We start from the raw sequence: 14,013 nt of genomic DNA, 5'->3' as shown, positions 1-14,013 counted from the left end.
ATTCAGTGACTCTAGCTTAGCACATATCCACCATAACCCCTCTCGCTGGGAACTCCTAAGCAAAATTCCAAGTATTCAGTTTATTTTGGAGCTCATAATGGAATGTTTCCTGGGGATCTACAACCCTGGCCATAGAGGGGTAATGATTTAACAATCATATGAAACTCTTTTGGGTTCAAAGCCATGTGTTAATCATCATCTCAAAAGTTTCACAAGCTTGGGTTTTCACACTGGTTGGTGTGAGTGACTCCTCAGAGACACAGGAAGGTGGAGCAATGAATTCAGCATAAGAACCCTGGGAGTGGCTATAGTCAGGTAAACTTCTAGTAGTAAGAAGAGCTACTGTACACACAGCTTAACTTGATATGGTTGGTGGCTGCATAGGACCACAGCCACAGCTTCGAGAAGTTCTTTTTTTAAAAAAACAGCAACAACAACAGGCTTGCTGTACCTGAAGAAACAAATGGCTATACGGGAAGGAAATGGCAGTTTTGCCAATAGCTACAGGAACCCTGCATTTGAGGTAAGATGAAAAGGTTTTCATTCTGTGGAAGGCTAAAATGGCACAGTAAGGTTTTAGGGAGCTTATTTGATCAACAGGGACAAAGGATTTTGCAATCCCTGGTACACCTGCCAAAATGTATCCTACCTGTGCTCTTGACCAAAAGGCTGAATACAATTGGGGTATTGTGAACAGAGGCTTCCGTCACTGCTTTGTTTGTCACTTACTGTATCACTATAGCAGACAGAACAATTTTTGGCATGTTTGTTTTTTTGTTTTAACTTTGGAGCCTTGCTCGTTTTGCTTACAGATTTTAAACATTCTCCTGCCTCCTGCTACCTTTCACTGACTGAAATTGTGCTCAGCAAATTATCATGGTCATTTTGGCTCCATGCCTGCTTTGGTAGTGTGGTAAAGTGCTTAGGGTGGCGCTGTGGGTTAAACCACAGAGCCTAGGACTTGCCAATCAGAAGGTCGGCGGTTCGAATCCCCACGACGGGGTGAGCTCCCATTGCTCGGTCCCTGCTCCTGCCCACCTAGCAGTTTGAAAGCACGTCAAAGTACAAGTAGATAAATAGGTACCACTCCGGCGGGAAGGTAAACGGCATTTTTGTGCACTGCTCTGATTCGCCAGAAGTGGCTGAGTCATGCTGGCCACATGACCCAGAAGCTGTACGCCGGCTCCCTCGGCCAATAAAGGCAGATGAGTATTGCAACCCCAGAGTCGGCCACCACTGGACCTAATGGTCAGGGGTCCCTTTACCTTTACCTAAAGTGGTTAGAGTGCCAGACTAGGGACCATGGAGTTCTGTGGGTGACCACAAACAAGGTGGTCACCACCTCTCAGCCTAACCTACCCCTCATGGGGTTGTGATGAAGTGGAGAGGGAGGAAAGTGGTTACATGATCCTACGAAGGTTGAGATAGGGTACACCCATTTCTCCCCCAGGTAGAGCTGCTCCCCAGTCAAGGGAAATAGCCATAGCCTGGACCGTAGAGTTCAGTAACAATGCAACTGCTTTGCACCCCATAAGTCCAGGTTCAATTCCTGGCATCTCTGAGTAGGAACAGCAAAGGCCTTGTCTGAAACTGCAAACAGCTGCAGCCCATCAGTGTAAACCAGGGGTGACTGGCAGATAGGAAGGCATAAGAAGGAAGGATGTGGTTTTCCTTCCCCTTTTATCCAGCTATACTATAATCTGCATGGTCAGAGAATGAGCCAGGTTGAGCTCTAGGAGGAAAGAGAAGCCAGGAACAATTGCCTATTTAAAAAACAGGCTTTATGATTAAGCAGTATGCAAATTTTGTTAAATAAATAAACCAAATGGGTACAACCCTTCATAACATTGAGAAGAAATACAAACGTTTGTAAAGTATTTTGGGATTTAACATTCTAAGATTCAAGGATCAGAACCTGCTTTTTAAATAAACCCATCATTCCTTACCCCCCATTTTCTCAAAAGTATGCTATCTTTAATGTAGCAACAATATGCCATTAAAAACCAATGTAAAATGGATTATTTTCTAATAGTTTGTAGTACATATCATGACATAATCCTCTCTAGGTTTACCAGGTCAGGAGCATCCCATACCTTGATATTTCAGAGCGCCAACCTGAGACCCATCGCTGCCAACTTTTCCCTTTTCTTGCGAGGAATCCTATTAGGAATAAGGGGATTTCACTTTAAAAATGGGAAACGTTGACAGCTATGCTGAGAACTAGAGGAGTGCCGCGCTTGGGGCAAGCCCAATGAGGTAATTAAGCATGACACATTAATCACAGTCGCTGAGAGCATATCATTCAACGGAAGAACCGGAAATCTAACAAATGAGAAAGTATGTCGCTGGTTGATGGAAACCTTAGCTCAAAGGGTCCTGCTGAAGTAAGGGCAGTATTCCTTCTCATGTGCTTAGGGAACCTGGGTAGGGAACATTGAATTTAGACTACAGTGGTACCTCAGGTTACATACGCTTCAGGTTACAGACTCCGCTAACCCAGAAATAGTGCTTCAGGTTAAGAACTTTGCTTCAGGATGAGAACAGAAATCGTGCTCCGGCGGCATGGCAGCAGCAGGAGGCCCCATTAGCTAAAGTGGTGCTTCAGGTTAAGAAGAGTTGCAGGTTAAGAACAGACCTCCGGAACGAATTAAGTACTTAACCCGAGGTACCACTGTACTTGTTTCTGGCCAACAGGGTTTAAGTGCCCTCAGGCCAGGCAGCTCATGTGAAGGCTATTGCAGGAAGAGGGAAGCCTAGTACGAGGATTTTAGATGGGGACTGTTCTTGTGAACTGCTCTTGTGAACAGTTAATGATGCAATTGTCATACAGTACTCTATGCATTCAGTTTCCTTTTGACATCACTACCTACAAACATCACCACCCACAGCTTATGCCATTAGACAAGACATTATTGTTTGTTCAGAACCACCACCACCCCAAGAAAATACATGTAATAATTTATACATAACATTGACATCAACCTTCTAGATCACCTGACTGGCATATAAAGCAATCTGGCAGGAGTGTGAAGTCAGGACAAAACAACTTCCCCAGCCTCTACTGTACTTTAAACAGAAACCACAAATACACACTTTATTTGTGTTTAAGACACAGGATGTAATGGGAGTTGTAGTCCACCAGTGTAAGAATGGCAAAGATCTTCTTTTTCACACAAGGAACAGACCTTTCCAAACTTCTGCTTGGCACAGAGATTAAAAAAATTATTTCTCAAGCTCTGTGTTCAGGACTCCTGGGGAGCTGTCAGAAGACAGTGAAAAAATAAAGTAGAAAAATATTGCAGAGCAAATTTTGTCAAGTATATAAAATCATGGTAAATAACCCCACCACCACCACCAAAAAACAATTACCGGTACACATCATTAAACAAAATATCACTAGATGCAGTGAAAATAATACAGTGGTACCTCGGGTTACATACGCTTCAGGTTACATACGCTTCAGGTTACAGACTCCGCTAACCCAGAAATAGTGCTTCAGGTTAAGAACTTTGCTTCAGGATGAGAACAGAAATCGTGCTCCAGTAGCAGGAGGCTTCAGGTTAAGAACAGTTTCAGGTTAAGTACGGACCTCCGGAACAAATTAAGCACTTAACCTAAACTACCACTGTACAGATCTGAAGGACTAACTGGAACAAATGTACTTTAGAATTACTTCTTTAAAAACTGAAGCAGACATGAGAGGCTCTGACTTTGATTGAAGTGGTAGCACTGCTCAAGTCTTCCCGAAAAATGTTATTCCAGTCTTACTCTTACCTCTGCCCCAGAGCTATTAGCTCCACTCAGCACTGGCAAGTGTCCATTTTAGCTCATAGGGTAGAAGACATGAAGACCAACAGCCTGGGAATCCAGAGCCAATGAGGCAGAGGCAACTATAATAAAAAATAATAATAAAATTTTATTTATATCCCGCCCTCCCCAGCTGAAGCTGGGCTCAGAGCGGCTAACAACAGTAAAAGTAACACAGTTTACATAAAATCACGATCAATTAATTGAAATACATTCTAAAATCAATTCATTCTAAAATCAATTCAGAATTAAATTAATGGCAACCATCGGGCTAGAGTTCTATCAGGATTACCAAAGGATTTTCCAAAACTAATCATGGTTTTGTCCAGTGTTTTTTTCTGGGGGTACGCAGGGGTACGCATACCCCTAAACATTTTGTGAATCTAAGTTTGGCCTCATTGAGGGTCAGTGTTTCAATATGAGTGGGAAAATGAGAGTACCCCTAAACATTCTTTAAGGGGGGAAGCACTGGTTTTCTTCCCCTCCCTGCTGAGCAGTGGCGTAGCGTGGGGGGTGCAGGGGGGCCGGCTGCACCGGGCGCAACATCTGGGGGTTAGGGTTAGGGGGCACAAATCCATGGGTTAGGGGGCGCAAATTACTTGCCTTGCCCCGGGTGCTGACAACCAACGCTACGCCACTGCTGCTGAGTTCAACACAGGCAACAGTGAGAGGAGGCCTGACACCCAGGGTCACCCTGGCAGTCAGTTGTGAGTAAGAAGGCATGGAGGTAAGGGGCTGGCTGGAGGCAAGCTGTTGGTGATGGGGCACTGCCACTTTTGCCCTAATGAACCAGCGTCCACTGAACCCATCCCTGGAAAGGAGATTGATCAGGAACCTATTGCACCTGCATATTTTCTATTGCAGGTGGTGAGATGGATAGTGGCTCCTTATGTTAAATAATGGGACACGGGTGGCTCTGTGGGTTAAACCACAGAGCCTAGGGCTTGCCGATCAGAAGGTCGGCGGTTCGAATCCCCGTGACGGGGTGAGCTCCCATTGCTCGGTCCCTGCTCCTGCCAACCTAGCAGTTCGAAAGCATGTCAAAGTGCAAGTAGATAAATAGGTACTGCTCTGGCAGGAAGGTAAGCGGCGTTTCCGTGCACTGCTCTGGTTTGCCAGAAGTGGCTTAGTCATGCTGGCCACATGACCCGGAAGCTGTACGCCGGCTCCCTTGGCCTGTAAAGCAAGATGAGCGCCACAACCCCAGAGTCGGTCACAACTGGACCTAATGGTCAGGGGTCCCTTTACCTTTACCCCATCTCCCAGTGCCAGTGATCAAAACTGGGGTGCCTTGTGGCTACTTTAACTTTTAAAAAATATGGAGTTAGCCAATCACAGACTTCCCGTATCCTGCTGTGTTTAGACCCAAGTTTCACACCTTAGGGATGCACTAAGAGTTTAATCATTAAGCTTAAACAAAGAGCACCATTCATTCATTCTAGAGTGTAAATAAGTGAATTATCAGCTTATAGCAACTGCTTACATACAGCTATCTACTTCCTAATGGTCAAAAGGTCATAATAGGAATGCTTTCTAGGCTACTAATGGGAGTGGCCTTGCAGTGACTTTGTTCCCTCCCTCCCTCTATGTTTGCAAAGGGCTTTTCTAAGACCATCAGCAATTAACAAGTGGTTAATTGCTTTAGCTCCAAGCCAAGAAAAGCTTCACACACTCATTTCTGCACAGCAAAAGGTTCTCAAACACAGAATCACATGGCAGGCTATTTATGTTAATTCTAGCCAGTTGGCTATCATGAGTAATTTGAGGCAGCATAGGTTGGCTTCCCTATCACATACACACACACACACACACACAGAGAGAGAGAGAGAGAGAGAGAGAGAGAGTTACTGAAAGTTGACAGTACAGTGGTACCTCGGGTTACATACAATTCAGGTTACAGACTCCGCTAACCCAGAAATAGTGCTTCACGTTAAGAACTTTGCTTCAGGATAAGAACAGAAATCGGGCTCCGGCGGCGCGGCAGCAGCGGGAGGCCCCATTAGCTAAAGTGGTGCTTCAGGTTAAGAACAGTTTCAGGTTAAGAACGGACCTCCGGAACGAATTAAGTACTTAACCTGAGGTACCACTGTAGTAGGAAAGGCTCTTGCATCTGAATTCTCCCCCTCTGCTCTGAATCCAACCCTGTGAGCCCAAAAGACGAAAGCAGTCCTTTAAGTAAGCTACTTTGGAGATTTGATGCCAAGCTGGCATTCCCCTAAACCTGGTTATACCTTTCCTCTTGCGTATGTATCATACTGTCATACTGTTCTGGTTACTTAAGGTTCAGCTCTCAGAGAATCTTCTCACTGGTAATATATATGATAAGTAATTTTTCCCATGGTGTACACACCTGTTCTTCATGTCCCCCACCTCATCTCTCACAGAGCAGGTTTTGCGTGCTTTTGAAGCATTACAGACACTATTCATTCTATTATTTCTATGTCATTTCCAACATTCTGAAGGCATACAGACATGAAATATGGAGACTTCCCAGCATGACTTTCCCTTAGGGCATAGCAGATATTTGAACATTCCAGTAAGAGGTTCGACATTCATTTCAAATGGGGTTTGTGAGGGATAATTTCTCAGTGGATTTTGCTCTTGCGATATAATAGTATTCATTGTTCTTTTTCTTTCTAAACAAATCGTTTCCGTGAGCTGCCTTGACTCACAAAAGTGACACAGAAAGGCTGGAGTGGAATACTTGAGTAAATAAGTAATTATTTTTCAAATAGGGACTTGCCTAAGACCATGCAGGAAGCTCACACCAGAAGTGAAATTTCAAGTGGAGATTGTAGTGTGTTTTTTTACACTTCATACTTAGTCACTGCACTCTGCTATGCGGAACTGTGGCTTCTTTCACAAACGTGCCTTTCCCGTCAGCAACTGGGCAATGCAAATCTCTTGAGGAAATACACGTTTCTCTGGTTTAAACTCTGATGCCAAAATAGGACCGCCCATAAAACAAATCCTGGACTAATGTCAACCTCCTGAATGTTAAAGCCTCATAATCCAAAGCACAGCGTACAATTAAGCAAAGAGTGGTTTCTGACTACATCAAAGATAAGGGTTGTTTGTTTTTTTCACAGACAGGAAACTTCATTTCCTTCTGGGCAATTTTCCTTGGGGTCAAATGCCAGTGATGGGTAGGAGCAGAGGCAAACATGGGCAGAACAATGAACGTGTATTTTACCTTTGAACAGCAGGCTAGTTCCTACACACACTCATACAACCCTCAATATCCTCTATCCAGACAAACATGATCAGCATTATCAGAGTGGACAGTTAAAATTTAGCAGGTGGGGGGGACAGTCAATAAGGGAGCAAAACAGGAGCTGTGCAAACACATCCACCTGCCAGGGAGGGGCCAGGTCCAATTCCCCATCCCTGATCCAGAGTCAGAAACTTAGGCTGGGTTTAAAGGTAAAGGGACCCCTGACCATTAGGTCCAGTCATGGCCGACTCTGGGGTTGCGGCGCTCATCTCGCTTTATTGGCCAAGGGACCTGGCGTACAGCTTCCAGGTCATGTGGCCAGCATGACTAAGCCTCTTCTGGTGAACCAAAGCAGCACACGGAAACGCCGTTTACCTTCCCGCTGGAGCGGTACCTATTTATCTACCTCTAAAGGGCTCAGAATTGCTCTCCTGTATCCTACAGCTGAGGCAGGATGATGGCAATATGCTTTGGCATGAACTCTGAACCAGGAACCTCTTCAGTAAAAGCCAAGCTGTGTACACTTTACTGTTTACCTTGGCTCCAGTGTGCCCCCACTGCTATTGTTCGAAGCTGAGCAAGCAGCGCATTAGTCACAATCCATACCTATCCAGTAGTTTCTTGACAAATGCTGCTGTTTAGCATTTCCCCCTCAAACAAGCTTCCATCTGCGTTGAAAATGTAAGCTGCAGTTTGTCAATTGGAAGTCTACTCAATAGTGATCCAGAGTAGATTCCAATGTATAGTTAGCAGAGTGAAAACTTAAACACATTGCAGGATCCCCCAAAATAGACCAGAGGCAATTGTATTCCATCCAGCAAAGCTTTACTGCTACTGAAGGCAAATGAGCATAATGGTCACAAATCCAATAATGATCAGGATTGGCACTCTCCATAAGAAATCCAGTTGCAGCAGACTTAACTTAAACTTACAAGTTGCTTATAATAAGCATATAGCATACTATGTACAGAACACCACACCAGAACAAGAGACAGAAAGAGAAAGTGTGAAAGCCATGCTCCTTCTGGCCTCTTATTATAGTACCAAAGGTGTCATGGACTTTGAAGACTCGAATTCAGAACGCAAGGGAGAAATGTGCCAAGAGGAAGGCACGCTTGGCAAATCCACACCGTGATCAACTCCAGCCCGGGAACCAATGTCCCCACTGTGGAAGGACGTGTGGGTCCAGAATTGGCCTCCACAGTCACTTACGGACTCATTGTTAAAACCGTGTTTACGGAAGACAATCTTACTCGGCTACGGGTGATCGCCAAAGAAGAAGAAGAAAGACAGAAAGACAAAACAGAACCAGTTTAAATCAGCTGTACTCAGCTTCCCAGAAGGAATAACCCAAACATCAGGAAACTTCTGTTTGCTTCTTTCACACAGAGAAGCTTCCAGAACCCTCTTGAATTAAGTAGAATAGGGGGAAGACACTCTACACATCAGATCAACACTTTCTGCACCAAGAAATGCAAACTGACACAGTTAAGCTGAGGTGTGTACATTTGTGACATCTGTGGTAAGACATCCTTGTCCCCTCTGATGTATACAGCAACATAAAATTTTTACTTGAAATTGTTTTAACAAAATGCAGCACAGGGAAAGTACTACACCTTGCTGCCTTTTAAGCCACTGGTGTGTACTAGCCCAAGTTCCCAAAAAAACCTCTCAGATATTCATATCCGTGAACCTTAGGTGATCCCTTCCCTTTTTGTTTCTGTATCATTTTTGCATACCTGCCTACATGACTAGTGGCATGCAATTATCTTAAAACATGCATCTGACACAAGCAGTTTCTTTAACCTGGGCAAGATCTGTTTTCATTAAGAACTTTACATTTTCATTTCCTGAAGGCCATGTCAGAGCAGATGATTCAGAAGCCACTCCTGCCCTCGGGATAGAAAGAAAAAGTATTTGCATATGGCATAGCAGTGAAGTCAGACCTATAATCATGCCGCCATTATGACAATGGCGGATTGGGTCCAAGGAAGCAGTGCTTCTTTTCATGGCCTTGATCCAGAACAGAGAACTGACTCATTTCAGTCACAAAGAGAGATTCTAAAGGAATCCAAGCATAGGACCCATCTTTGCTGAGAAGTGTGATCAAACACAAAGGAGAGCAGGGCTCCTATACCTTGACCAGTTGTGTCGTGTTGGACATTTCGGCAGGCACAACTCATCATGCAGATGTGATACAACAGCGGCATCTGTTGAAATTGCTCTATATGATGAAATGGAAGAAGAACATCACCTTCCTTTGTTCTTTTATGGTCACCCGATTGCAGCTTTCACAAACCTGGTGCCCTCCAGACTACAACTCCCATTAGCCAGATAAGAAGGCGTCCTTCCAAATGTTCTGGTTCCACAAAAGCTCTAGGCAAAATTGCTAGTGTGATCATTACAGTGAATTGGAGACCACAGGTTTTGAAAAAACATTGTAAGCAAGGAGAAATCATAACCAAAGGGCAACATATAACAAAACCACATGATTGTTTAGACTACACAAGCCCACAATCTAAGACTAAACTTTAAACAGCTGCTAGATACAGTACTATGTAGTTCAGGGTTTTAGTATCTAAGTTTACAAGTATAGCTTTACCCACTTGTGAAGAACTATGAGAAACGGGGGGAAATTGCATCAGTCAAAATTTATGTCAGTAAAATATTATATGCATATGAGCTCTGGCCTATTTGGAATCTGGTACAGCTGCCAACTTTCCAAACAACCATGGGAGTTGTGCCTTTAACAGCAGTTATGTAGACATTAACAGACATTAACACAGGGATGGGGACTTGTGGCCTTCCAGATGATGTTGGGACTACAATTCTTATCATCGCTGACTATTAGCCATGCTGATTGGGACTCTCAAGAGACCAACAACACAGGTTCCTTATCTCTCCCACAGTTTAGTTCAGTATTTTTTGTGGACAGTCTAGACGCCTGTTGTGGGACAACTCATAAATCTTTGAGATGGGTCATTGGGAAACTGAATTAAACTGGACCAGAATACTATGAAGTCAGTACTAAATACTAGGAATCCTTAATTCTGCAGCTCCATTAGGTGCTCCCATGGTTCCTATAATGCTGTTTGAAACCTCCAGGTATAGGGCAGTATATAAATTGAAACAACAACCTGCTCACCAAAATTCACAACCAACCTTTTCAGATAGTCAAGCTGTGTAGATGAGTAGCAGAGGGTCGACAGCACTGTCTATTCTATGCCCTACAAGAGCTCACTTGAACGTTGTAAAAACAGACAATACAACTGCAGGCTCTCACATAGACAAGTATGGTGTTTCACTGAGGATGAATGTCTGAAAGTGTCTATTGTCTCTCTTTAACTCTGCTATCTTCTTATTAAGGCATTGCAGTGGGGATGTCCTCACTGTTGTTGTCCAATGGGCTGATAAAGGTTTGTTATTAACTTCCAACCGGAACAAATCCTCTGTTTTCAATTGTTGTGCCTTTTAGGAGGAAATCGAAAGTGACGATACAAACAAAAAGAATGATATAGCAATGAGACACAGGAACATGGAAAAAGGCAACCCCCTCAATCATAACCAGGTAAGAACTACTTATTTCACCCACTTACTACAAGCACTTCTGAATCTGAATACCAACCAAGCTAAGGGCCAAGCTACACTTCTTGTTATAGCAGACTTCCTCAATGTGGTTTCCTCCAGATGTTGTTAGACTCCAACGTTCATCAGCCCCAGCCAGCAGGGCCAACAGTCAGGGTTGATAGGAGTCTTGGTCCAGCAGTGGCAGGCTTTGGGCTTTCAGATTTCAGTGGTGCCCTGTGCAACACCAAAATCCGATGTGCCCCCTCCTCTCACATCTCATTCTCAGTTATTGTTGCAGTGTCCTCTGCGACACCCTCATGGCTTGGCCCCCAGTGCAGGTGAACCAGTTGCACACACACACACCCCTTAAATCTGCCTCCGAGTTCAGCAACATCTGGAGGACACCAGGCTGGGGGAAGCAGTGTTAAAAAAATCTGGATTAAAAAAAAAATGGGTGGGGCCAGGAGGAGTTTACCCATTTCCACCTGCCCCACAGTCCTGACAACACTCACACACAACATCCATCTTGCAATTGCTGTTGGGGGGAGAATTTTCATTTGGACCATGGTGCAAGGGGAACCTCTTCCTGTGATCATGATTCGGATCCCCTGCTGCTTTCTTTACCTTTTTAAAATAACACGTAAAGGTGATGGTGTTTTTAAACATAACAGCCCTAAACCCACAATCCTATGCAGTGTTAGGCTAGCTTAAGGTCATATATGTCAGCAGAGGTAGATGCCTGGGACTGGGCTGCAGGAAAGAATGGAAGAGAATTTCATTTGTTTGCGTGTTCAGACCCAGAAACCTCCCCCCTAAATAAATTCACACATGACTCAAAATTTTGGATTGGTTTTTGGCAGAATTTAGGCCACAACTTTATTGATTACAGCAAGTGAGTGGTTGCATAGGCTCTGGTTCGACTAGCTCCCTGCACAGTTGCAGATAGCGCTGACCCAGGGCACCAGCATAGGTCAGCCTAGGGTGAACACCTGGATAAGCAGAAAGCCGGGAACAGGCTATGTCCACCACCCAAATGCCCCCCTGGACTCAGGCACGGGCACAACCCCCTCTCAGGGGTTGACCAAACCATGGAGTCCCTGGATTCCTTTAATGGAATACCCTTCACATAGGGATGGCGAGAGTGTTCTCCCACCAGAGCCGTTCCGCAACCTTACAAGTTGTGACGATTTGCTACGCAGCAGGCAAAACCCAAATGGCAACAGCCAATCAGCCAAGTGGGGAAAATTCCTGCCGTGCCCCTGTCCCAACGACAGACAACACACAACGGCATAGCAAGATCAAACGCAACAAGCTCTAAAAGTAGGGAAAGGTGGGCGGGTGTTCCAATGCACACACCGAAAGAGGAAGCTCTGGGTCATGTGCATGGGCATAAATAGGTCCCTCGAGCCATTTGGACTGTGTCCCATTGGCCAGATTGTACCCAGCTTCGAGGGACCTACCAGTCAGGTGTTATGGCTGACCAAATGTTCCCACCCACAACACAGGGTGTCAGTTGTCCAGGTCTCACTGCAGTACGTGCCCTCTTTAAGGGAGGACCCGATTTTCCATCTTTAAGCAAACAAATCTTAATTTTCACCTCTTGGATATGGATTGCATGGTAATTATCCTTCAGATTGTGCACTCAATTTTGCAAGAAACAGTAGCTGAGGGTGACATGTTCAGGATTCTTCTCTGTTTCTTCCCACCTCCCCCGACCCATCCAGCTTGACACAGACATCAGTATTGAAGGTGACCAGGAAGTGGACAAACATGACTCAGGAGAAAACAAGGACTCTGGGTGCAAAGGGTAAAAAAAATCATTCCGAATTTCCCAATACCACTTTCCTCTTCAAGTGAAATGTCACCACATAGATGTGTTCTGTTTGCCAAATCAACATTCAACACCGTAATTCCAAAGGTGTCACCGATGTGCAGAAGCACTTGAACCTCAGCCAAAACTGTTATTGTTTCTTTCCTCTAAGTAACACAGAGGGATGTATACAGGGCTGCCCCATTTTATTCTAACAAAATTTTGGGAGGAAGAGACTTGGAGAGATAACGACTTTCCCAAAGCCAGAACTTCCAGCATTTAAGGCCCCATATTTTATACAGAATGTCAGAGATCGGGGGTGGGGAAACTCAGGACCAAATGCAGCCCTCCGGGACTTACTTTCTAGTCCTTGGGACTCTCTCCAATCTCCAGACCACAAACCCTCACTGCGGGCTGGAATGTGTCCTTGAACTGTAATAAGGTTTCCTGCCTGTCTGGATAAAAGGCTGAGAATCAGTGTGCCAATATGTTTTTGAGTGACTCTACTCTGCAGACAGCACCTTACAAATCTGTGAAATGGGTCCAGAGCTTTGGGTCCAGTCTGCTTCCTTTTGGGCTACTTGGAGAAGTAGCCTGCTTCAGTTCGGTATTCCTATTCCTCTGTTTGTCTTCAATTTTGTTTGCTTTCATCCACCCTCTTTTGTCGTTCTAGGTGTTTTGAAAAGAAATACGATTCAGCCTTACACTTTTTCAGGAAACATAAAACCAGAATTCGATATGTTATTTATGGAATACTAATAGCAGGTATTTACTGGACATCACAGAAAATGACAATCTCTTAGTTTTATAGAGAGTTTGGATGTGTGCATGTCTGTTTGAAGTCCGAAATTAATTACACAAAATGGAATAACCTTATTAAACAGCAACTGAAACTTATTTGACGATTGCATACCATGTGGAATAGTAGAGCTACTTATTATTAGGATCTACAGAGGGAAAGATATGATGTACACTTACATCATCATCATCATCATCATCATCATCATCATCATTACATTTATACCCTACCTTTCTTCCAAGGAGATCAAGCTGGCACACATGTTTCTCCCCCACCCTCAACAACCCTGTGAGGTAGGCTGGCCTAAGGGACTGCAGCTGGCCCAAGCTCACCCAGTGAGTTTCATCACTGAATGAGGTTTTGAACCCTGGCCTCCCAGATCCTGGGACGCAGGTGGCGCTGTGGGTTAAAGCCTCAGCGCCTAGGACTTGCCGATCGAAAGGTCGGCGGTTCGAATCCCTGCGGCGGGGTGCGCTCCCGCTGCTCGGTCCCAGCGCCTGCCAACCTAGCAGTTCGAAAGCACCTCCGGGTGCAAGTAGATAAATAGGGACCGCTTACCAGCGGGAAGGTAAACGGCGTTTCCGTGTGCGGCTCTGGCTCGCCAGATGCAGCTTGTCAACGCTGGCCACGTGACCCGGAAGTGTCTCCGGACAGCGCTGGCCCCTGGCCTCTTAAGTGAGATGGGCGCACAACCCCAGAGTCTGTCAAGACTGGCCCGTACGGGCAGGGGTACCTTTACCTTTACCTCCCAGATCCTAATCCAGAGATAGACCTAGTCTAGAGTCCCACGAGTTCCAGCCAGCGTGGTCTAGAGAT

At 44.9% G+C, this 14,013-nt stretch overlaps 1 protein-coding gene across 2 annotated transcripts in view; it reads left to right on the top strand.

Moving 5' to 3' along the window:
* Nucleotides 1-232: 232 nt before the first annotated feature.
* Nucleotides 233-14,013, top strand: part of SLC28A3 (solute carrier family 28 member 3) — a 46,871-nt gene continuing 33,090 nt past the window's right edge. Inside the window, exons 1-4 of one of the 2 annotated variants that reach the window (XM_083702026.1) lie at nt 233-523; nt 10,497-10,589; nt 12,313-12,395; nt 13,072-13,163. In XM_083702026.1, the coding sequence (XP_083558152.1) occupies nt 464-523; nt 10,497-10,589; nt 12,313-12,395; nt 13,072-13,163 (328 nt within the window). In that variant the 5' untranslated portion in view covers nt 233-463. The remainder of the gene's footprint in view (nt 524-10,496; nt 10,590-12,312; nt 12,396-13,071; nt 13,164-14,013) is intronic. The other variant, XM_083702027.1, reaches the window with a different exon arrangement.

The sequence above is a fragment of the Podarcis gaigeae genome (genome assembly GCF_964106915.1).
Source record: "Podarcis gaigeae genome assembly, chromosome: 11".
Classification (NCBI taxonomy): Eukaryota; Metazoa; Chordata; class Lepidosauria; order Squamata; family Lacertidae; genus Podarcis; species Podarcis gaigeae.
This window is presented reverse-complemented; position numbering and strand designations above follow the sequence as displayed.